Source organism: Clupea harengus, chromosome 2, assembly GCF_900700415.2.
Source record: "Clupea harengus chromosome 2, Ch_v2.0.2, whole genome shotgun sequence".
Taxonomy (NCBI): Eukaryota; Metazoa; Chordata; class Actinopteri; order Clupeiformes; family Clupeidae; genus Clupea; species Clupea harengus.
In genome coordinates, this window is record NC_045153.1 from 19,227,902 (window position 1) to 19,251,442 (window position 23,541).

A 23,541-nucleotide genomic window follows, 5' to 3' on the forward strand; every position below is an offset into this window, starting at 1 on the left:
AAAGGCTAATGAAAGCGTTGGGACTGTAGTGATTGATAGTTTAGGTAGCGTTTAAAAAAGTCCGACACCAAGATCTCAATTTCAAAATTTGAACAAACAGTGCTTAGGTAATATAGCCTATACACAAGAATGCCTGGGGGAAAACGGGTCTAAATAAATACTATATATTTATATATATATATGAATGTATATCTATCTATTCAAGTGACTACGTTTATTGATTAAATAATAACATTTTTCCTTTGATATTTCCCAAAAGTGTTTACTTTCTCTAAACAGTTTGTCCAGTAGGACCTGTGTTGATCACCATCATCTTTAAAGTGGAGTAGCCTAACGTCAATCAACTTGATTCTGGATTACATGATTTACTGATCACTCTTCAACAAGGACCACATTTATGTGATATTCATTCAGAACTGAAATTAAATATTTAATATAGTAAAAAAAAGCCCACAATCCAATAACTTAGCAATACAGAATGCATGAAACTAGTTAAAAAATAACTACAATTAACAATAATTGTGGCACACATGTTCTGGGGAAAAATATTTATTTAATGTCAACAGTTTTTTTGTCTTTCAAAGATTTTTGTGAATATTTTGAGTGAAAGACCAAGAGGATAAACAGCAAAGACATATTTTTTCATAGCCTGTTTTGCTCATATTCACTAAGGGTGCCAATAGTTGTGGAGGGCACTGTACATTACATTTACATTTAGTCATTTAGCAGACGCTTGTATCCAAAGCGACGTACAAAGGAGACAATATTTATTTTACAAAACAACATGAAGCTGTTGTATTTGGCATGAATTTAGTGACAATAAGATTTACAACTACCCCATGGTTCGCAAACAAACAGAATGTGATTTATAAATGCTCCATTTGCAAATATGCACGCCATGCTTTACAAATACAAAACACACCTCTCAAATAAACACAATATGCTTTGCTAATACAAGACACGTCTATCAAAAAATACGTGTTTTGCAAATAAAAAATTCTACTTTTTTCCTGCAAGTACACAGCAACCACTTAATTTGTGGATCAGGTGACTTTTGGCACTGTTTTCCCGCTCGTACGAAGTGCAGATGTAGACGCTTGTAGGAGCCGCAAATGCAAAGGCACCAAAACAGCAGGTGGTGCTGCAGGGGCCTTCCATTCACCTCATCAAAAAAATATTTTCTTTACAACTTTGTTTTCAGGTATGACTACAGATAGCTTGGATGTGTTGCACAAACCGGGGCATAGTAGTTAACATTATAGTGGCAATACAGCTAGCAATATATAGTTATATATAGGGGTGGGAATCTCTTGGCACCTCACGATTCGATTCGATTCCGATTCAGAGGTCAACGATTCGATTCTAAACCGATTCTCAATTCTAAACCGATTATCGATTATCAATTCTAAACCGATAAAACGATTATCGATGCATCTCGATTTTTAAAACATTTGAGTTTGCTACTCAGAGTCTCAAATCACTTCCTACTTTGTGTTTGATAATTAAAGAAAATCAACAGATCTATTTTTTTATTAGAAAAAGTGTGTCCTTGTCACAATTATGACTTTCTATGAACAATGCAATAATCGATGCAGCTTGCATTTCAACACAAAATGAATGTGTAAAAAAAAAAAAAAAAAATATTAATTTTTTTTATTTTATTAAAAAATCGATTATGAACTTTTCTGAATCGAGACAGAATCGTTCTAGAGAGAATCGAGAGAAATCGAAAAATCGGAAAAATTTCCCCCACCCCTAGTTATATAGTTACATGTTCCCAATTTGTAGCTATCTGTGCAATTTACCTTAACGTAATGTGGAAGACATCTACAATAACAGCTAATAATAAAGATGTGAAGAAAATCAAAATCAAAACCTCTCTGTCAGTAAATTTGTGTCACATAGTTGTACAAGAAGATAAAAGGTTTACATCCACCTGATATAATCTCTCATTGTAACAGTGCAGAATATACAATGAAAGGATAGTTTGGATCCACTGTAAAAAGAAAAAAAGAAAAAGTGAAAACATATTTCATTATAGTCTCAGTCAGACTCAGTCAGCTCCTTCATAAGATCTTTCTCATGAATCAGTAAGGCTTGAAATAAAGCTTCTGCTGCTGCTTTAGTGGTTGTGCTCTCCAAGATCTTCCTCATCTGCTCTTGGGGTGTTTTTTCTGCCCGCACATTGGAAGCCATTTCTGTATGGAAACTCTTCTGTTTCAGTTCATCCAGAATTGGTTGCACATTTTTCACGTTCTGTGTCAAAGCGCTGATATTGTCTTTAAAGAAGCCAAGCTTGTCTGAAAGAGAAATATACATTTATAAAACACATACGTTGACTGCTGCCTTTAGAGATAGCTGCTTGTCATAAAAGGGCACAAATGTACATTAACTTGATGCACCCACATGCACCCATACTTAAGATCTTACAAGAGCAATCCGCGTACATACTTTGTATTGGCAACACTACTTTCTACTAGTAAAGCATTTTGAGCTGCACTGATTGTATGAAAACTGAAAATGAAAAAGATAGTCAATATTGCAAACAGTGAAATTACATCTGCTGTAGCTATACGCTACCTACCTTGGCACCCGTCAACATTGACCTCCATTTTATAAGATTTCATGTTGCTATTGGCTGTCTCTGATGCCACAATAGTGCTGCCTTGATCTGCATAAACCTGATGGCCTGTTGCCACAGCAAGTAAAAAAAGTAAAGTAAAATGACTATACTTCATAGCATGTCCCTATACTTCATAGCATGTTATATATATGAAATTGTAGCACTTATTTCTATGTCATAAAGTAGGCTGAAGTTACCCTGTGGGGTAAATGCCATATTTTTCCCCAGATCACCAGATTTTGTCTGGAATTTCAGCTATTTCAACTCTAAAGGGTTACACTGTGGTCTGTTCAGCAGATAAAGCATGATATAAAACCTTGCCATGCTGTAATGGCTGTCTTCAGGCAATGGCAGCAAGGCAATAGCGACCAGCCCTTTTGTGCTTGGCAGAACAGGTGTGGTCCGCTTCTGTGGCATAAACTAGTGACTTTAAATGGCATGGCATTTCAAGATTTTGTGTGTATGGTATGTAAAATAGCATTAAAAAATAAGATGCCTTACTAGCTGATGTTACCATATCTGCTGACTGGCATATGCCTATGCCCTATATGATTGAATTTTGTGGCATATCTGATGGCAAGTCAAACTGGCATATTCCTATCATTTATGTGACATGCCATGTTTACCTTCTAGTCATGATAGGCATGTGCCAGTCAAAATTGGCTTCAAATTTGAAAACTTCTACAGTACACGTCACAATATTGGCATAGCTGTCACGCCCAAATCACAGCATGCCCCAAAACTGGCATTTACCCTGTAGCCTACATTAAAATCTGTATTTAGGCCACATAATTACAAAGGGATGTCACCTATGGCCTGTTGTTATACTATCCATGTGCCACTCAAAATAGGGTAGGCTATCCCACAAAATTTGACAACATGTGACAATGGCATAAAATATAGGGGCACCATGCCAGTAAGATCTATATTACACTCTCTTTGTTACTTTGATAGGACCGCTGAGACTTTACTTTAGACTCTAGACTTCACCTGTTATCTGGATATCAGTGTCCAATGAGGCATGTCTTCTACTTCCACCTATGCAGATAATAAACAAAAGGTCAATGTAAGTTTAAGTCAACATTAATACTATAGTTAAATCTTTGTTATTTCCACTCATGTGCAGCATTGAAGAAAGCAACTAAGCGACTTCAAAACAACTAAGCTAGTTTAGCTCAGAAATAGAAAATAAGGCGATATTCTCTAACTGTAACTTTGCATTCAACCTCTTAGCACTGTCCATGTAAGTTGCAGCACAAAAAAATTATATGGTATAATAGTTCACCTGATAGAGAGGCTATCCATTTGGCAAGATCCGGATATGTTTCTTTTATTCTGCGGTTCCCCAACGCCAGAAGAAACTTTGTGCAAGTTTCCTCTCCCTTGTCATACACCTTGTCAAGAAGTTCACCATTGGCCTTATCCGGGTCTTTGATACTTTTCAATCCTGTATATTCAGCGTCAGTTATAATTTGTTCTGAATGAACATGTTGTAAGATCAGGCTAGGGTCAACCCGCATCCATTCCGTGAGATCGATTTTCATCTTTTTGATGAGCTGCTTCTTCTAGGAGAAAAGACAGGCACTCTTACATCTGGCAACAATTAAACTGTGTACCATGGATTCTGATTATTAAATGTCCAACTTACCGACAGAGCCATCGTCAGATCAGAGAGCACGAGCTTAGAAGAACCTTAAACCTAGAACCTACAAATAAAAAATTCTGGGGAGTTTAGACAGAACTTCCTCTTTTAGTTTCATTTTCAAAGTAAGTACATTAAGGCGGAGTTACTAACCGTACAGTTAGAGGGCTGAACATGCTAATGGTAGGCCTAAATTATATTATGTTTGACAAGACACGAGAAGTAAACGGCTACAACATGGGGGGGGGGGGGGGGGGGGCTAATTGGTTGCATCACGCATGGCTAAATTCCTTCCTTCAGACAGCTGTATGTACTGGTGCACGTTGACACATGTGCCATATGCAATAGCTTGTAGGAAAAAAACATATTCAAACACCCGATCTCTGACTAGGTAAGCTGCTTAAGGCATGGCGCTGGAAATTTAATGTGGCACAGACTGGCATGGATATGCATTGATAGCCATCCCCTGGACTGCTGTGTCCCCATGACACTGCCAAGTGAATGCAGTATCCTTAAGTTCTAAAGAACATGGCTCAACAGGCCACATGCATTTAAGATAATTTATTAATTTGCTCCTTGGAAGTTGCCCAGTATGATGCTGTTGTCCCAAAAGCCTATCACCATAGCTTCAACCTCTGAGGATGGCTTTGCCAGTGACAGTTATTCTTGTCAGTACATTTGGCCTGACAGGCAGCAGCTGTGCCTGTCAGGAAATGTGGACATTTTAATCGCCATAGGTTGGCTGACCTGTGTGGTCTAACATATAATAGTAATATAACAGCATATGAAATTACCCTAAAATTTATATAGGCTAATACATTTTCCTTTGAAGCCATTATCACCAATGACAGCTTAGATAGATCTTATCCATATAAAAGTTTTTCATATAATCAATACTCTGCCGCTTTATGCACGTGCTAATTATTACTGGATTGGTTAAATGTGTAATGTTACAACAAACAGTGCTCTGCTACCAACTTCCTATTACTTAACCCCCCCCAAACAGTGCTTCTAAACTGTAAAATTATCCTACATTCCATTCAAAATGCTAATGCATATCCAAGAATATAGCACTCGACCAGGATATGACAATAACCTTTCAACCCTGCTATAGTAAGCGTAGTAATCCACTGCCTGAGTTCCAAGCCCGTTTGCTCTGTTATCTTGGATCGTGGCAAGGAAATTAACACAAGACAAATAGTTTTTCGGCAAAATGGTATCTAGAATGTTATCACCTGGTACCGAGATACTTTTCAAGATGCTGGCCTCCCTATTTGTTATGATTCCCTTCGAATGCACATGTTGGAGAATCCAAGATGGATCAAGCCTAAGCTTTTCGATGAGTTTTATTTTGTGTCTTCGAATGGCATCCATTACACTTGAGAGAGCGCAGCCTAGTTTACGAGAACTTGTTTTGAGTTCAGCGCCACGGGCATTGTTGCTGCGAGAGTTCTGTAGACTCTGTAGATCATCATCAAATAACCTTAGACATGACACACGCAAAATTAAAAAAAATTTGTATAGCCGATACAATATTTTTTACAATTTAACGCTAAATTCTTACCGTGAGATAAAGCCTTTACCCTGAGATGTAAACTTTCACTTTCATGTATGCCTGTTGCATCATTTCCTTATTGTTAAACTGTGAAGGCACGTAATCCATGCCTGATCAGTATAGATGTGTAAAGTATGCATTAGTCTACCTTGCTTGTAATTTCAATGTCAAAAAATATTTTTAAGAGTGTTTTGTTTTTCTGAAATAACTGATTCAAGTGCATAACCTATATACAGCCTAGTCTTTACCGAGGCCTACCATGGCTTTAAGTTGGCCTATGTTTCAACCTATCAGTTGAAAACATAACCCAAATATTCGCCTCACCTGTACGGTGAATTGTTCGGGGGGAAAAAAGTTGGCTAAATGAATAACTGGAAATGCACAATGAGGCATTGTGAAATGTTCAATAGGCCTACTATACTGACAAACAATTTCAACAGATGCATCATCCCATGCCAGGCCTCTGGCTGCATCTGCCATTGATGGGTGTTTCTGTTTCCTACCTAAGAACCGTTAAACAAATCAAGCTTGTTAATCTTGTTCAGCCATATGTAGTTTTCACAAAACTCACAGATTCTTGTGGATTATGACAATTCCAATGCATTTAAATAATGCAATGCTGAAAATATTGTGTTGCACTTCAATAATTGCTTACAATTCTGAAAAGGATGTGTCACAGGGTTTGTGAAACAGGCTATATAATTTTATGCATAAATGGTTCCTCACTTGTGACAGTTGAATTCATTCCTTCATCTTGCCAGGCATAGGCTATGTGTTGAATGGTTTATTGCTCACATGGCCTTTAGGTACTATACATTATTCATCAATGTAAAGCGAATTTCAGCCTAACAGAATATCAATTATTGGTTACAACTAGTTAATAACAGGTGAAATTGTATTGTTTTTATTGAGATTTACAGAAAATTGATTTACACTTTAAACATTAGAAAAACACACCTGACATTGCATCAGACGTATGAGCTTTCAAAGTTCATGTTGCAGTTGTAGATATTGTAAATATTATATAGTATCTAAGTGGGGAAAATAAGTATTTGAACCCCTGCCGATTTCGCAAGTTTGGCCACGTGCAAAGAAATGTGTGATCTATAATTGTAATGGTAGGTGTATTTTAACAGTGAGAAATAGAATATCCACAGACAAATCCAGAAAACTGCATTTTATAACATTTATGACTTTATTTGTATTTGATGCAGAAAATAAGTATTTGAACACCCAAGCAAACAGCAAGAATTCTGGCTCCCAATGACCAGTTATGTGCCCAAGAAGCACACAGGTTAGTCCTCATTAGGCCTAACAAGGTACACCTGATCTCAACTGGTGACGTGTATAAAAGAAACCTGTCCAAATAATCATACTTCACACCTTCAACCTCACCACCATGGGCAAGACCAAAGAGTTGACCAAGGACGTCAGAGATAAGATTGTAGACCTGCACAAGGCTGGAATGGGTTACAAAACCATTGGCAAGCAGCTTGGTGAGAAGCAGACAACTATTGGTGCAATTATTCGTAAATGGAAGCAACACCTGTCAATCGCTCTAACTTTAACTGTCAATTAACAACTGTTAATCCCTCATTGTAACAGTGCAGAATATACAATGAAAACATATTTCATTATAGTCTCAGTCAGACTCAGTCAGCTCCTTCATAAGATCTTTCTCATGAATCAGTAAGGCTTGAAATAAAGCTTCTGCTGCTGCTTTAGTGGTTGTGCTCTCCAAGATCTTCCTCATCTGCTCTTGGGGTGTTTTTTCTGCCCGCACATTGGAAGCCATTTCTGTATGGAAACTCTTCTGTTTCAGTTCATCCAGAATTGGTTGCACATTTTTCACGTTCTGTGTCAAAGCACTGATATTGTCTTTAAAGAAGCCACGCTTGTCTGAAAGAGAAATATACATTAATACAATACATACTGTAGGTTGACTGCTGTCTTTAGAGAGAGCTGCTTGTCATAAAAGGGCACAAATGTACTTAATGCACCCATACTTAAGATCTGACAAAAGCAATCCTGCTCACATACCTTGTAATGGCCACATTATAACGTTCTATTAGTAAAGCACTTTGAGCTCCACTGATTGTATGAAAACTATAATATAATTAAACACTTATTATCATTGCAAACTAGTTTGTCTTGAAAATGATACAATATTGAGAGCGATAATATTTTCACACACACATTTGTTCTCTATTACATAATGAATAATTACAGTTTTATGGAATATCATTAGTACAAACACTATATTTCACACTTAGAGTTCTATTCCTTGATGGACAATTCTAGCAGTGATGGAAAGAACAACCACCTGAGATGGTGGGGCAAGACCTCCTTTTTCCTGCACTTGCTGCATTTGCACCTGCATAGAAGGATTAGAAAGAACTGTTCTCTGATTGACACAAAACAGAGAGAGAGAAATGCAGTAAATGATGTTGAGTTTGTATGTGAGCGATAGACAGACATACGGAAATAGATAGCTAAAGAGAGAGAGAGTTTCACAATACTGGTTCAGCAGTATTTGGAGACATATATTAAGGGTAAAGGGCTAACCTGAGAGTTGTGGCTTAGAAGATTTAGCACTGGACCCAGAGGTATAGTTGAAACAGAAGGAGACATCCTCATTCACATTACTGTTTGTTAACTTTGGGGCAAAAATATGACTGTTATTTGTTGCCACCATAGATGAACCACTGTTGGGAAAGGCTGGTGGTGGGACTTGGGAAGGACCATGTTTGCCTCCTGAAAAGGAGCCATAAAAACATCACATTTGGAAATCACAGGTAAAATTACAGGTGATTTTCTTTTACAAAAACAAACAAAAAAATTGGTGATATTGATAAGAAATTACTGTTTGATAATTCTAAATAAGATAGTCAATAGTGCAAACAGTGAAATTACATCTGCTGTAGCCATACGCTACCTACCTTGGCACCCGTCGACATTGACCTCCATTTTATAAGATTTCATGTTGGTGTTGGCTGTCTCTGATGCCACAATAGTGCTGCCTTGATCTGCATAAACCTGAGGGCCTGTTGCGACAGCAAGCATTGGACATTACTCATTTAATCAGTAAGTGGGCTTTGCGGGAATTTAACAATGATAGCGTTATGTTTCTCTTTAGAAGAAACTTGTAGCATACCTTTATTACTGCATAACTTCTGTATTTCAGGGAAATCTTTCCTCAGGATTGCGACAAACTTTTGACAATTGTCTTCTCCTTTCTGGTGTATAAATGCCAGCAGTGATTTAATCCGCTCTTTCCCATCTTGTTTACCTATAGTCTTGTGTTCCTTAACTGTTATCATATCCTCGACATGCTCCATCACCTTCTCAAAGTGATCTGACAACAGTGTGCATAAAGCTCCTTCATTTGACTGCAGGAATTCCATATTGTGACCTGAATCTCACACACACACACACACACACACACACACAGAGTGAACAATCATGTTTTTGAATATTAATATTAATAGTTACAATTAATGAAATCAATGCAACTGGAATGGATAAAATACTCAGCAGCTTCATGCACGTGCTAAGTATTACTGTATTGCAGTATTTGGAATAACTGATCCAATGGAAAACGTCTAATTGGTAAATAGATTTACGCTGGTTAAATGTGTAACGTTACACCCAACAGTGCTCCGCTACCAACTTCCTATTACTTAACCCTCCACCCCATTTCCATATGGTCCGTATCGTTTTTGAATCGTCAATCTACATTGTATTTCACGACTTCCATTAATAATGCTAATGCATATCCAAGAATATAGCACTGCCTGAGTTCAAGGCCCGTTTGCTCTGTTATCTTGGATCGTGGCAAGGGAATTGACAGAAGACCAATAGTTTTTCGGCAAAATGTTATCTAGAATGTATCAGTACCACCTGGTACCGAGATACTTTTGAAGATGCTGGCCTCCCTATTTGTTATGAGTCCCTTTGAATGCACATGTTGGAGAATCCAAGATGGATGAAGCCTAAGCTTTTCGATTAGTTTTATTTTGTGTCTTTGAATGGCATCCATTACACATAAGAGAGCGCAGCCTAGCCTACGAGAACTTTTCTCGTCCTGTTTTGAGTTCAGCGCTACGGGCATTGTTGCTGCGAAAGTTCTGTAGACTCCATCATCATTTAGCAAATAGCCTTAGACATGACACAGGCAAAAACATTTTTCTTTTGTATAGCCGATATAATATTTCTACAATGTAACGCTAAGTTCTTACCTTGAGATGAAGCTGAAGCCTTTACCTTGAGATGTAAACTTTCACTTTCAGGTATGCCTGTTACATCATTTCCTTATTGTTAAGCTGTGAAGGCACGTCATCCATGCCGGATCAGTATAGATGCATGTAAAGTATGCATTAGTCTACCTTGCTTGTAATTTCAATGTAAAAGATATTTTTTAGAATGTTTTGTTTTTCTGAAATAATTGATTCAAGTGCATAGCCTTAATGCAGCCTAGTCTTTACCGAGGCCTACTATGGCTTTAAGTTGGCCTATGTTTCAACCTATCAGTTGAAAACAGAACCCAAATATTCGCCTCACCTGTACGGTCTATTGCTCGAAAAAAAAAGTTGGCTAAATGAATAACTGGAAATGCACAAAGAGGTGTTGTGAAATGTTCAATTGGCCTACTGACAAACAATTTGCATCATCCCATGTTAGGCCTGAGGCTGCATCTGCCATTGATGGGTGTGTCTGTTTCTTACCTAAGGACAGTTAAACAAATCAAGCTTGTTAATCTTGTTCAGCCATATGTAGTTTTCACAAAACTCACAGATTCTTGTGGATTATATGCCAATTCCAATGCACTTAAATAATGCAATGCTGAAAATATTGTGTTGCACTTCAATAATTGCTTACAATTCTGAAAAGGATGTGTCACAGGGTTTGTGATACAGGCTATATCATTTTATGCATAAATGGTTCCTCACTTGACAGTGACCGTTGAATTCATTAATTCATCTTACCAGGCATAGGCTTGTTGAATGGTTTATTGCTCACATGGTCTTTAGGTACTATACATTATTCATGAATGTAAAGCGAATTTCAGCCTAACAGAACATCAATTATTGGTTACAACAAGTTAATAACAGGTGACATTTAATTGTGTTTATTGAGGCTTACAGAACATTGATTTACACACTTTAAACATTAGAAAAACACACCTGACATTGCATCAGACGTATGAGCTTTCAAAGTTCATGTTGCAGTTGTGGATATTCATGCTCGTACCCATGTCAGTTCAGAGGAAAAAATTTTGCCAGCCCATGGCTAGGCATTACCACCATTTTACAACCATCAAATCAGGGACTGCTTAGACTGAGGCTGCATCTGGTGATTTCTGCCTCTGTCTGTTAATCTGTCCCACACCATAATGTATCTCACAACTGTGTTACAAACAGGCCCAGAGCAGCATGACCGTGGAGCCAAGCAAGGGTTTGGTGGCACCACGGGAAAGCCTCTCTTGTGAAGTGCGGAGGCGTTTGGATGGCATCAAAGGCATCAGTCAGCAGGGGGCGCCTCTGCATATTAACACTATGAGATTCCGTTCCTCGTTCACCACAACACGGCGACAAAAGCTGCTGTAGACGTAAGTGCAAATTGTCTTCTCCTCACCGGCATCCCCTCCGTCTCTGTGACATGTCTTTGTTGCGTTCGCGAGGTGTCTATGCATGGCTTGTGGTGTGTTCTCAAATGGCAACAGCGACTTGTGTGTGTGTGTGTGTGCACGTTCTGAAATCGTTTATTTGCCATTCTCTCCGCTCCCCTGCTGTTATGTTTTGGATGCTGAAACCCTGTGCATGGTTCTCTCTCCACTCACTTCCTCCCACTCACCCAGAGAGCACACCAACGCACAGATTGCTCGTTTTTGTCCAAAGAGCGGTGTTGTTTCCATGGCAACCAGCCCCAAAGGACAGACTGCAGTCAGGGTTGAGTTTCAAAGGGGGTCTGAGAAAGAGGAGGAGGAGGGAGCTCATAGTTGGCGTGAAATTTAAGATCAGTATGGATTATCATGATCTTCACTGTTGTAAGCCTTTTCCACTGGTGGCGTGAAGCCATTTTTGACAGCAAAGGGGGAAAAAATCAGCGTAAGGATAGGGATTTTGCTGAAGTGTGTTTTGAGATGATTTTACTTGAGTGGGATAAAGGATATTAAATGTTTTGTGTAATTGTGTTCATGAATTTGTTTTGAACACAAAACAAAAGCAAAACATTTTAGCATAGAATCAAAATCCAGGGATTTTAAGTATGTCATTTAGTATTTATTAGTGGACCACAACAGGTGATTATAAAGTAGGCCTACTTTATTGGAAAGGTCCAAAAACTTTGGTTTGTGAAGGCTAACTGGAGCTAATTGGGAGCATGTTCATATCATGCAGTTAAATATCTTCTCCAGCAGATAGCAGTCTATAGCACTGTAAAACTTAGTCAACAAAGTTTAGTTTACTCCAATTGTTTGATTAACATGTTTGATTATATGTCATGTTATTTTGTTTACCTCTGCAGAGAGCAGTCTTCCCTTCTTGCTCTCAGTCGTAGAAATTATTTAAAATGATTTGCATGGGTTTGGAGTAAGAATAGATAGCTTTATGTGAGTCATGCGAATCACTTCATAGGAGTCACACTGCGCACTGGCACCATGACACTTAGCCACACAGGCAAGCGTGCCACAGATTTCTGCTCCAAAAGAAGTAGTCATGATTCCACAGCATACTGGTATTCCTCTGTGAGAACACTTTGTTGAGAGCTTGTTTGGAGCTCCTGTGAAACATCACTGTGATAAGTAAAAGATCAGTGTTGGCCACTGCCTGCCCTGGCCCACTTGACGTCTTTGGTGGAGGAGGGCTCAGGGGCGTCTATCTTTGACACATGAATCAGAGGTTGTTCCTCGACCCCTCCCTCTCGAGTCTCTCTGTCACACACCCCGGGGCCTGCGATTGGCCCTGTCCGCCGCAGGTCTGGGAGTTGGTCTGGGAAAGGGCGGGGTGGAAGCATCCGGGCTGTCCAAAAAATGTGACCTATCAGGGCGCAGCTGTCACTTGAAGGCTTAGAGGGACTTGGCTGTCACCCTTCCCGGGGGACTAAACTGTTGAGGGAGGGTGAGATCATGACTGAGAGTGCCTAACTCTTTGGGTAAAAGGGGGAGAAAAAAAAGTGTATGCACCGTAGGCGTGGTGGAATCGGACGTCTACAGACTTTGGAGCTGAGTGCGTTTAGAGTACCAGGGGGCACTCCAGGAGCAGCGACCAACCTCCCTCTGTGTCCTAAGACCTGGAAGATTTGAAACAGGAAGGTAGCGAGCAGAGGCCGGCGCTTCCAAAAGGCAATCCTGGGAGTTGTTAATGCAACATGATCCTATGGGACTTGTTCTAAAAATATCATCAGACGGGAGTTCATGAACCACTTCTATCTGGTTAATTAGCTGCAGATTAGGCGTTTTGTTTTCACCAATCTAATTGGACTTGCTCAGGATGAACAAAAGTATATTGCAAAACTTTATGGCACAAGTACACCAAAGGTAAACCCTGTTTATTCATCGTTTTTGGCTGTTCATTCAGATTTTCATTTAGAAATATACTGCATATTGAGCAGAAGCATTAAATACAGTACTATAAAAACAGGCCTATTTGACTGTGTCATGTTCAAATATTTGGAATCTGTTCATTAAGTAGAATCGTAGTAAAGGATGCGATGGTAGCATGTGCTCTTGATCTACTTTGGACAAGGAACAGGATACTCAGATTCGGGGCCCAGTTTCAAAGCAACACTTCAAACTGATTCAGCAGTGAAATAGTCCCATACAGTCCCATAGCTGGAAGATAAAGGCATTGACAATAAAAAAGAGACACAGCCATGAAAAAAGCAGAGGTGCAGATGACCCTGAAGAAGGGGGCCGATGATGGAGCGTATGGTGTTGAACCTCCCAGCCCCCGACTAGCATCCAAACGGGCCAAAGTGAACAAGGACCAGGTGGTACCAGGTCCTGAAGGCTCGATGTATCCCACTCAAACTCCACCCGTGTTCATCCGGAAGATGAGGAATGCAGCAGTGGGCACAGGATGTGACATCCGTCTGAAGGTGGCCGTGGCGGGAGACCCACAACCCGCTCTGTACTGGTACCATAACGATGACAATCTTAACATGGATAACCAAGAATATGGGGGCTTGTGGATCAGGGACTGTAAACCGAGTGATGCTGGCCTCTACAGCTGTATTGCCACTAACTTCCTTGGAGAGGCTAGAAGCAGCGCGGTCCTTGCTGTTCTGGATTTGGGAGAAGGTAACCGAATGAATGAATGAATGAATGAATGAATGAATGAATTAAATGCCCTGATCACCACTGATGACTGACAGACTTTTCATCAGTCATTATGGGTAAAATTACACAATTGGAACAACTTCCAGTTTATGAAATAATTTCCACAAGTCGTCTTTCTTCCAGAAAGCAAATACTCATACCAGAAAGCATAACAACATTTCCAGTTTTACTGGAAAATGGTGATAACTGTTGACCCTGAACTTTACAGAGAAAGAGGTTAAAGGCTCGTATTATCCGTTTAATGTGCTGAGGCGACAAAGACATGGCGAAAACGTGATAATTGGCTTGATGAGCGACTTATCCCTCTGTTGTGCCATTCAAAATGGTGGGTCATGGGGGAGACAAGTAAGATGGGGTAGCTGTATCCTCTTCAGTCACTTTGTTTAGTCCGTGCTCCATGGCCTGCCTCCCTCTGGAGGACGCTTGGTGACAGAAGGTAGCATAGAATGATAGTGGCAGCTGGGAACCTCAATCGATGGCCGCACCATCTTAAAGTAGAGCTGTGAAATACTGCTGTCAAGTGAATGGGTTACTACAGCTAACCGTGTGATCTGGAAGCAACGTGTGAATGATGTGTTACAGGTTTCTGAGAACAAAAAGCCACATTCTTCGCGCTATCAAGTTTTTAGGACAATTAGTTCATGCTTAGTGAACCAACTGGCAGATGTAGTTTTGATATTTTTTTTTTTTTGTTCATTTCATTTTGCTTAATTTTACCAGTCAGCGTCCTTGATAGTCATAGTACAGATCAGCCTGTTTTATGTGGGCCAAAATAGGCTGTGTGTAAGCGGAGTTGAGGTTTCACTCCTGGCACTAATCTTCCTCTCCAAAGTGTCACCCATTCAAACATGTTATACTGCCAGGGCTGGATTCAAGTATCCATGTGGCTGACATTTCACCTGAAATAGTGTACCAAGAACTGGTGTTTCTTCCATGTTCTTCCATTTCCCTTTATTTGGGATGAATTGTCTAAACTCATTGGAGCATTTCTGCTTGTGTGTACACATTCATTAGAATCAGTGGTTAAGTTCAAAGGACAGTTGCACTTCCCATGAGATATGATGTGCTCATTCAGTCTATAACTAAAGCACAACACAACTTTTTTGGGGGAAAAATACCCCTTTTCACCTCTATGTCTGAATTTCAGCATTCCCAGTGTATACTGGAATCTGATGTGTGTCTAAGTCGCTTTCTCTCTCTCTCTCTCTCTCTCTCTCTCTCTCTCTGCTGTCTTTGAAAGGCAACTCTCCATGGCTGGATGGCCACACCTGTTGTGTCACTCAGGCGCCTCAGTCGTTACCCTTACCGACTCCGCTCTCCCTCACTGACTGTCTCTCTCTCTATTTATACCAAGGAATGTGCCAGGCCTCAGATTTTTGTGATGTTAATAGGCCATGGCATCTCTTGTTACACAGGAAGACATCACTCCTATAATTAGCCCAATGGTGAGGAGACTTGCCCTCAACCATCTTTAATCCAATTGACTTGGGTGAGGGGTGTTTTTATTTAGTTTCACATTCCTGTCCAATCAATACATATAATTATAGCCTGGGTTGAAAATAGGTTCTTCCCACAGACTTGGCTCAATGGTGAATTGCATCAGCTGAATTTCAAAGAGCTGGCGTCAGTGTGGGGAGTCTGATTTTCCCCAAATTGTGCACAGCGGTTGTGGTAATCTGTGGTGTCGGGACCATAGTTTGGCTGAAGGGAGCGACTGTGTTGCATCTGTGTAGTTATTGATTGTGTGTTAAAATTTTGCTGATAGGTTATTCGTAACAACACTCAGTCACACGCTGAAACACTTTGAGTGCTCCTGATGCATAATGCATTGTCAGACTGTGCCAGAGCTGGAGCTGCTCTCACACATGTTTCCCTTGTAAGTCCTGCGCATTCAGTCAAGCAGGCTTTATAGTTTTTTATTCAGCAAGCAGGGTGTTTTCTTTTGAGGGCTTTACACGTGTCTCTGCAACACCAATTACAGCACCGTGTTTGTTGTACAGATGCTCTGAGCAGTTGGAGAAAAAGTGTCTTGAGCACAATGGAATGGAAAACACAGATGAATGCTTAGCTATGTACATCAAAATTCAAACTAGACGTACATAGTGAGACACTTGTAGTGCTAATTAGTTTTTAAACATTCATATCTTTAATTTCCATTTTGTCATACTGCTATGCTATCCCTGTAGTACACTACTGCAATTATAGCATAGTGCAGAGAATGTAATGCTGTTGCTGGTGCCGCCCAAACACTTTAGTGTGCGTCAAAAGAAAACTGTCTTCTTTTGGGGGGATTATGTTAGCTGAACCACCCCCCCCCCCCCCCCCCCCCTGCTGAGGAACACCCAAGTAATTTGCAGATGGGAACACAATAACATTCAGTAGCCTGGAGAAAATATATACTGTAACCCTTAGTGCAAATGCTTGGTTATGTTTTCTTCCAAAGCATTGCATCTCTTCCACGTCGCTGTTTGTTAACCTGTCTTGGCTTGAAGCTCTGATAGTTTGTTATCCATAAACACTGATGGAGGATAGCCAAGGCCCTGTGAACAGCCGCTCTTCCTCACTGGTGGGAACCGCAGATTTAATTTGGTCCATTTGCAGATAAAATGATGAGAGAGAGTATGCAGGACAACAGCAAGCATAGATGCAATGCAGGAATACACACACACACGCACGCACACACACACACGCACACACACACACACACACTCGCACACACACACACACACACACACACACACACACACACACACACACACACACATTGTTTAGCCATCACACATATTCACAGTTTGTGGAATAATTCCCTTCAATTTCATACAAAGCTGTTTATCTTTAATAAATCATCCTTCCAATCAATATCTAACCATCACAAATCCAGGGCAATAGGTATTCTTAATAGAGGAACACACAATACAAATATTTGTCGTATACTAATGGGATTTGCAATGAATGAGGAAAGCTTTAATGTCAATTTAATATCTTTACATGCCCTTGGTCTCACTTGCTTTTGCAGTCAAATCGCACTAAATCTGTCTCTCTCTATTTTACGTCTGCATAAGATAGATAGCCAACAGTATTGACCTGCTTTATAATCTGGCAATTAATAGTGCCATCTAGTTTTAATTCTCTTAAAAGCATGTTGTTTATTTGGTACATGATATACTTGACCTCTTTCTAGAGAGTGTTGCTATGGTGTTCAGAGAAACACAAGAGTCTTTTTGTGAGAGCTGTTGATGAAATTATGCTGAATCAGACACACATACTCACAAACGCATATACACACATTTACTGATTTAATCTATGTGTTAGAAGCTGTAAACTTTGTATGTGAAAATCAGATGTTTTGGCTCCACAATCAGCACACCTTTCAGAACATATTGAGGCCAGCAAGAGAGTGAAGTAGTTTCACCCCTGGAAACCTGAGATTTAAGGAAACCCTCAAAATGGCAGGCTCACTTCATTCTGGGAGATATGCAGACCTGTAACAAGACCACACACAGTGACATGTTTGAAATATTGTTGAGATTTTATCACTGTTACATATTTATTTATTAGGGTCATGGTACATAATTGTACAAATTGCATATTTAAATAACTCACCACCAACTGAACCACATTCAAGCAACCACTTCCAAATATCACTTTCTGCACTAAGTATTAGCTTCATGTGAGAGGTAGAATGTGTGGTATCACAGCAGGTCCTGTGCGGCTGGACTCTTCAATCCTGCAGTATTGCTTCAACAAGGGATGTGCATTACTGTGTAGGGTGTATTATATGGTCCCAAAAATAGTGCATTTGACTCACCAGTGTTGAAGTGAGAGAGTAGGAGAGGCCCTTAAGGCTATCGCAGAACTGACTCAGGGAGAGAAATTCACTGTTAAAAAGCAGCTGAAGATATCAGTGAGAAAAGATGGGATATTTCTAAGAAAACCGTTATCAGTGTTAAATGTGTTTTTTACCCGGATGATTTTAGCCAGACAGGTTTTTTTTCCAATGACCAAGATGTTAAAACAGTAATTGCTTGCAGCCAGAGGGTCTTTTGAGAAGTACCAAAGGTGTCCACACATGTGTTCACAAAAAAAACCCTAAAGGTAGGTAGTATACATCTCATGTAGTTTATTTGTATGTGCAAGTTCATTAAAGATGTAAAATCCCTAAAGATAAAATATCATCAGCACAGTTCTTTAAATACGAGTAAGATTATAGCGTTGTAAACAGAGTATAAACTGTAGGTGTTGTTCCACAGGCGAAATGATAGATGTTGAAATAGACTGTCGGTATGTGGCATCCTTGGCCTCAAACAGTCAGTGTTGCTGATGTGGGGTTATTTATTGGGAATGCTTTATCATGGCTCAAATGTGCTTTTGTTTGCTCTGAGACAATTTACATGATTGAATCAAAGATGAGGTTGCTGCTTAAAGAAAAAGAAAGGCAGGATTTGATTTGCTAAGGGTCCAATGAAAAGCCATTGTTGCTGTGCCATAAGGTAGACTAAATTTAGATTTTGAGGTGGCTGAGTAAGCATTTCTGACAGGTGTTAAAAAAAAAAAATGGAATGAAAAATTATTTCTGGGTTACCAAAAAAAAGGGTATTAGTTGACATGTCAATGGTCTCTAAACAATTCTGCAATTCTTTTGTCTTACTATTTCTTTGTATGTTTGTAATGGTTCTGGTTCTGGTTCTGGTTCTGGTTCTCTCTCTCTCTCTCTCTCTCTCTCTCTCTCTCTCTCTCTCTCTATCTCTACTCTCTCTCTCTCTGCCCACCTGCATGATGTTTATGTTTGTGTTAATTCTTTTGTCTCCATGAACATATTCCTGTCCTTGTATGGTTCACCATAAAAATATGTCTCCAAACCAATGTGGGTCATTAGAGTATTACTGAAATGACGTGTCATGGATGGACAACTATCCAATGATGCAGCACTCCTTGCTGGACTTGGAGTAAGTCAGGCAACAGGTGCCATCTGTTCAAAGCCTGGCTAATGCTAATTCAATAACTGAGGTATATACATAGAATATTGCTCACTGGTTTGTACAGTAAATGTGTTCTGCATGCCAAGGCCTGCACCCACTGGATCCACACCATTTTATGATCAGCGCCATGTTTACTTCATAATCAGTCAAATAGAGGTGATCTCCATTACTTTCCATGGTGCTAGTTCTCATCTGTGGCCAGTGTAGCATTAGCATACGAGCCAGGGGTCAGTGGAAAACTACTGAAGAAAACCCATTTAAGGGCACAAACGGAGTCAGTCACAACAAATCAGGTCGGCGACGTCTCAGGAATGTCAATGAGGTTACGACTGCAGCTTAATTACCTATATCTGCTGCTGGCAGACCCATCTGGCCTCTGAACTCAATGTTGATTAAATAAATGCTGACCTTGGGCTTAGCATGATCAGTTACTCAGGGAAGCCCAAGCCAACCCTGGTGAGCACAAAGGGGGAGATCCTTCTGTCCCCAAAAACTCAGTAGGCTGCGTCAGTGAATATGCAGGCTTGACTTCGGGAGTTTATGGCAAGAGTACATGATAGATGAAATTTGGCTATTGTGTGGAAATGCAAATAAGTCTGACTTTCCTTACCAAACCTGTTCAACAACTTGACAAAAGCACCACTTTCCTTTGCTGTTTTCTGTTTGAATCTGCATTCTGAACTGAAATATTTAACTCTACTTTGCGAGGTGTTGGATAAGTTAGAAACATTCCAAACACAACACCCTCTTTACTCAGTCCAAATTTAGACCAAATTCCCCCTTGGTTGCCCTAGACACACACTGTAACACATGTCTGGTGACACAAGCCATTACAAAGCATCTCTTTCATGCAGCACAATCCTTTCAGCACAACAGTTCAAGGTAATTGTGTTAATATCAGGGCACAGTCTTCATAGTTTCCATGCCCCTGAAGGCTAAGAGGGCATCACATCCATCCTGGACCCACGGTACCCACACTGTGTGGCCAGATGGCCCCTGCTCGTTAACAGGTCACCTCACGTGTTGCACGCTTCACGTAGAGATGCTCAAGCCCGGTGGGATTTCCCCCTCGGGGCAGTTGCTGCTGCCGCTCAGAGGCAGAGTAAACAGGCCGCACAGCACTGTGGCTCAGCTCCCACCGAGTTTGGTCGGTACAGCGCTGTCATGTGCTGCTGGTGAGGGCCTAATTTAGGACCATGTGACGACCACAAATGTTTCCTTTCACCCAGTCCCACTGCCCGGCTAAATCACACCTGAAAATGTGCAAAACAACAGGCTGATTTCATTAGCTCCGTCCACAAGAGAAGTCTGTTAAAGTTGGCCTTTATAGCCTCTCCTCCCATGATTGTGTTCAGGTGGAGCAGTGAGACTGCAGTGCTAGGTTCCAAAGGCCAGGACCAGGACAAAGAGATATGGAGAGGCCTCTTTTAGTTTCTATGCTCCCAGCCTGGAATACTCCGAAACGGTGGAAACCTTTAAACGTGCACTTAAGACATACCTCTTTAATCTCACTTATCATTCTCTGTAATATTTATCTGTTCTCAGTGGTCTGTAGTGGGTCTGCTGTACATGTGTATGTGCGTGCTTTGTAATATGTTCGCACTTACATGATATGGTTTTGTCATCCCTCTGGAAAATCTGTGTCTCATATCTGTGCCCCCACCCCCCCCATTTCCTTCTGTGAAGTGCATTGTGTGACCTCCTGGTATACGCGCCGTATAAATACAGTTTGATTTGATTTAATTTGAATGCTTAAGTTGCATCTAGCATTTCTCTTACACCATTTCTGAACACAATCTTGACAAAGCATTAGCATAAATTCACAGTTTTTTTTGCATGCTGACCTTGATGCTATTATGAAAATAGCTCTTGCTATTGCATTGCTGTTAATCGATAATCAGGTGCTGAGCATTGCCTTCACACCACTCAGTATGTTTATTGAAGTAGATTCAGAGGCAGCGTTGATCCCTGAGGGGAGAGATCCCATCTTAATGCTGTTTAGCTATGAAGCATACAATTTCAGTGAAAATGTATGACTGTTGTTGCTCCCTGCCTTCTTTGGCTTAGGTTCTTTCTCTTGTGTTTTGCATTGTTGTTGACTATTTCATTATGTTCCTCTACCGTTTGGTCAATAAGAAAAATACTTCTATTATTTGAAATGTTTCTTATTACGGATGAGACAGGACAAACATTATAGCAAGCAACTGTTGCTTTATGAGTAATTTAAATATGCGTAAATAAACAAGCTCCTATCAGACCTGAGCCTGGCCTCCTGTTAGAGACCTGATCCCCTGTAATGGTGGCTCACTCTCATGTCTCCCCTGCAGGTCTGTTTTGATTGAGGTGGGCTGTCGGCGCGTTACATGCTGGGTTAAATTAAGCCCCTGCATGAGCGCCCATTTTGGTTGTGGTTTACCGGGCGACACCAGCACCCCTCTCTGTCCCCCATCAGGATTACTCTTTACAGGCACATTTCCTATTTCAGCAGGGTCTATATCGTATCCTACCCCAGCACACAGCCCAGTGTATCTTACTTACCTCTAATTATCGAAAGTAATGGAGAGAACAGTACATGTTACATGTTCAGATGTATCTTATACCCTCCTCTGACTGAAGTATGGGGTGTTAGAACTTCCAAGAAGGTTTTGTGTGATTTGGCCACCATATTATTGCATTTTTGTCCCTTGTAAAAAATCTAAACAATGTGAACAAACAGAGGCAGTGTCCCTTGACTATTTAATTTAAGTTAATGGCAATACAGGCTGTTTCAAAAATAACTGATTGAGAACATTTTATTTATCACTGGCCTATGGAGTACCCTAATTCCTGAATTGGAACACCTGTTGCGACTCTTAAAGCCAAGACGGTGTCATCCTTCATTTGATGTGCTGGACAAGAGAAAATTATGGGATGGCAAGCTGACAAACCTTTTTCATAATGTCATTATTGTTGCCCTTTTGGGTCAGCGGTGGCTCCAGGAAAACCTGATGGGAAGGTTTCTGTCACAGTCCTGCAGAGAGCACCCTGGTCAGCAGGAACTTCTGAGTCACCATTGAGGTTTTCTGTAATGAAAATGCCACGTGTGAGAAAAATATAATGACAACTTTAGAATCTGTGCATTGTGCATAATCTATAAACATTACAGTTACATTGAACCAACAAACACTTTTTATATGTCTCAAAAATTGTGGATAGGAAAAATCAAATCTCTGCTCCTCCGTGACTGTTACTCTACAAAGCTTATACATCAGAAACTCAGCCCCAGCAAGGCAAGGGGAATTTCCAATTCCAAAAATATGATCCTTACACTGACAGACATGGTAGAGAGGGGGCAGACGAACAAGTGTGATTACGCTGAGGGGGGAAGCAGAGTGGGCTGAAAGAGCAAAGCCAGAGCCAGTTTTGAGTGGTCTAGTGGGAGGATGAGAGGAGTGAGAGAGACAGAGAACGAGGGGGAGATTAAAATGAGAGAGAGAGAGCGATGGAAGGAGAGGGAGCAGATTGTAAAGCACATTCCAAAGAGGGGACAGAAAATGCTTTCTGTTCTTACGGAAGAGTGCCAGTGAGCAGCATCATGACAGCATGGGCTTGTTGTATATTTTATACAAAGACCAAGCGTCATAAAGTAGTAAGACTCACTAAATGTTATCTAATGTAGTTGATGCATTGATATTAATCCGTTCAGCAGATGCTTTTATCAAAAGCAACCTACAGTGCAGGCGTAAATTTTTTGTAGTAGCACATTGTGTGCTCCTTGGGAAGTGAACCCATGATGTTGGCTTTGTTAGAATCCCACCCCACCATTTGAGATGCAGCTTAAATAGCATTGTGTCTTTCTTTGTGTTCTGCTCTGAAACCTGCTATCAGAGTCTGTTTCTTGCTGGCTGGATTCTTGCTACTGACAGTAATGTGGACGTACATGCAGTCAAGCAGTGGCACAGTTCCATGATGTGTTGGGCATTTCTGCCCTCAGAGGAAACACTCCATATCCCAGCATGGACGTTGATTGATGCTCTCCTACCAGTGGGGTAGATATGATGCTGTGTATGTTCTGCCTTGTGTTATTGTCAGAGGGGCAAGTAGATTATGTATGTGTGTGAAGTCTATCATTATCCACTGGTTTTCCTATTAGGTCTGACAGGCGGACCTGCCTCTGGCCGTTAACGGGCCATGATTACTGACATGTTTGCTTGCAGAAAAGGGCAGCTTTCTCCCAATGGACATTTTGTTCTCACTATTTTCCTTGCAAACTTGTCTCCATTCTGTCGAGTACATGAAGAATTTAAAAGGATTCGTCTTCTTAGACTTCGACTGTATGTTCGGATTACTATCACTGCAGGTTTCTTTTGCATTTCAGGATTTTTTTTTTTAAATTGAATGTGTTACATTTTGTACCATGCTTGT

General features: G+C 40.4%; 2 protein-coding genes across 4 annotated transcripts in view; one reads left to right on the forward strand and one right to left on the reverse strand.

Moving 5' to 3' along the window:
* Positions 1-7,446: 7,446 nt before the first annotated feature.
* si:dkey-10c21.1 lies at positions 7,447-10,385 on the reverse strand. The gene is made up of 6 exons (XM_031579113.2): positions 10,059-10,385; positions 8,975-9,232; positions 8,760-8,864; positions 8,386-8,574; positions 8,144-8,194; positions 7,447-7,719 (listed from the first exon to the last, which is right to left on the reverse strand). The coding sequence occupies exons 2-6, from the start codon at positions 9,222-9,224 to the stop codon at positions 7,463-7,465; spliced, it is 852 nt and encodes a 283-aa protein (XP_031434973.1). The 5' UTR covers positions 9,225-9,232; positions 10,059-10,385; the 3' UTR covers positions 7,447-7,462.
* A 998-nt stretch (positions 10,386-11,383) lies between these two features.
* Positions 11,384-23,541, forward strand: part of spegb (striated muscle enriched protein kinase b) — a 62,078-nt gene continuing 49,920 nt past the window's right edge. The window contains exon 1 of one of the 3 annotated variants that reach the window (XM_031585641.2): positions 11,384-11,428. Coding sequence is in view for 1 of the 3 variants with exons in the window: in XM_012834020.3 (XP_012689474.2) it covers positions 13,693-14,119 (427 nt within the window). In the remaining 2 variants the exon portion in view is untranslated. Of the gene's footprint in view, positions 11,429-12,808; positions 14,120-17,877; positions 18,254-23,541 lie in introns of those variants that run through there. The other 2 variants (XM_012834020.3, XM_031585650.2) reach the window with 2 other exon arrangements.

Excerpts from the sequence above, each read along its gene's own strand:
- si:dkey-10c21.1 (XM_031579113.2), bottom strand. The coding sequence starts at position 9,224 with ATGGAATTCCTGCAGTCAAATGAAGGAGCTTTATGCACACTGTTGTCA. Across the intron at positions 8,865-8,974 it reads GAAGTTATGCAGTAATAAAG|GCCCTCAGGTTTATGCAGAT; the intron begins GTATGCTACAAG and ends CTGTCGCAACAG. Across the intron at positions 8,195-8,385 it reads TTCTAAGCCACAACTCTCAG|GTGCAAATGCAGCAAGTGCA; the intron begins GTTAGCCCTTTA and ends CCTTCTATGCAG.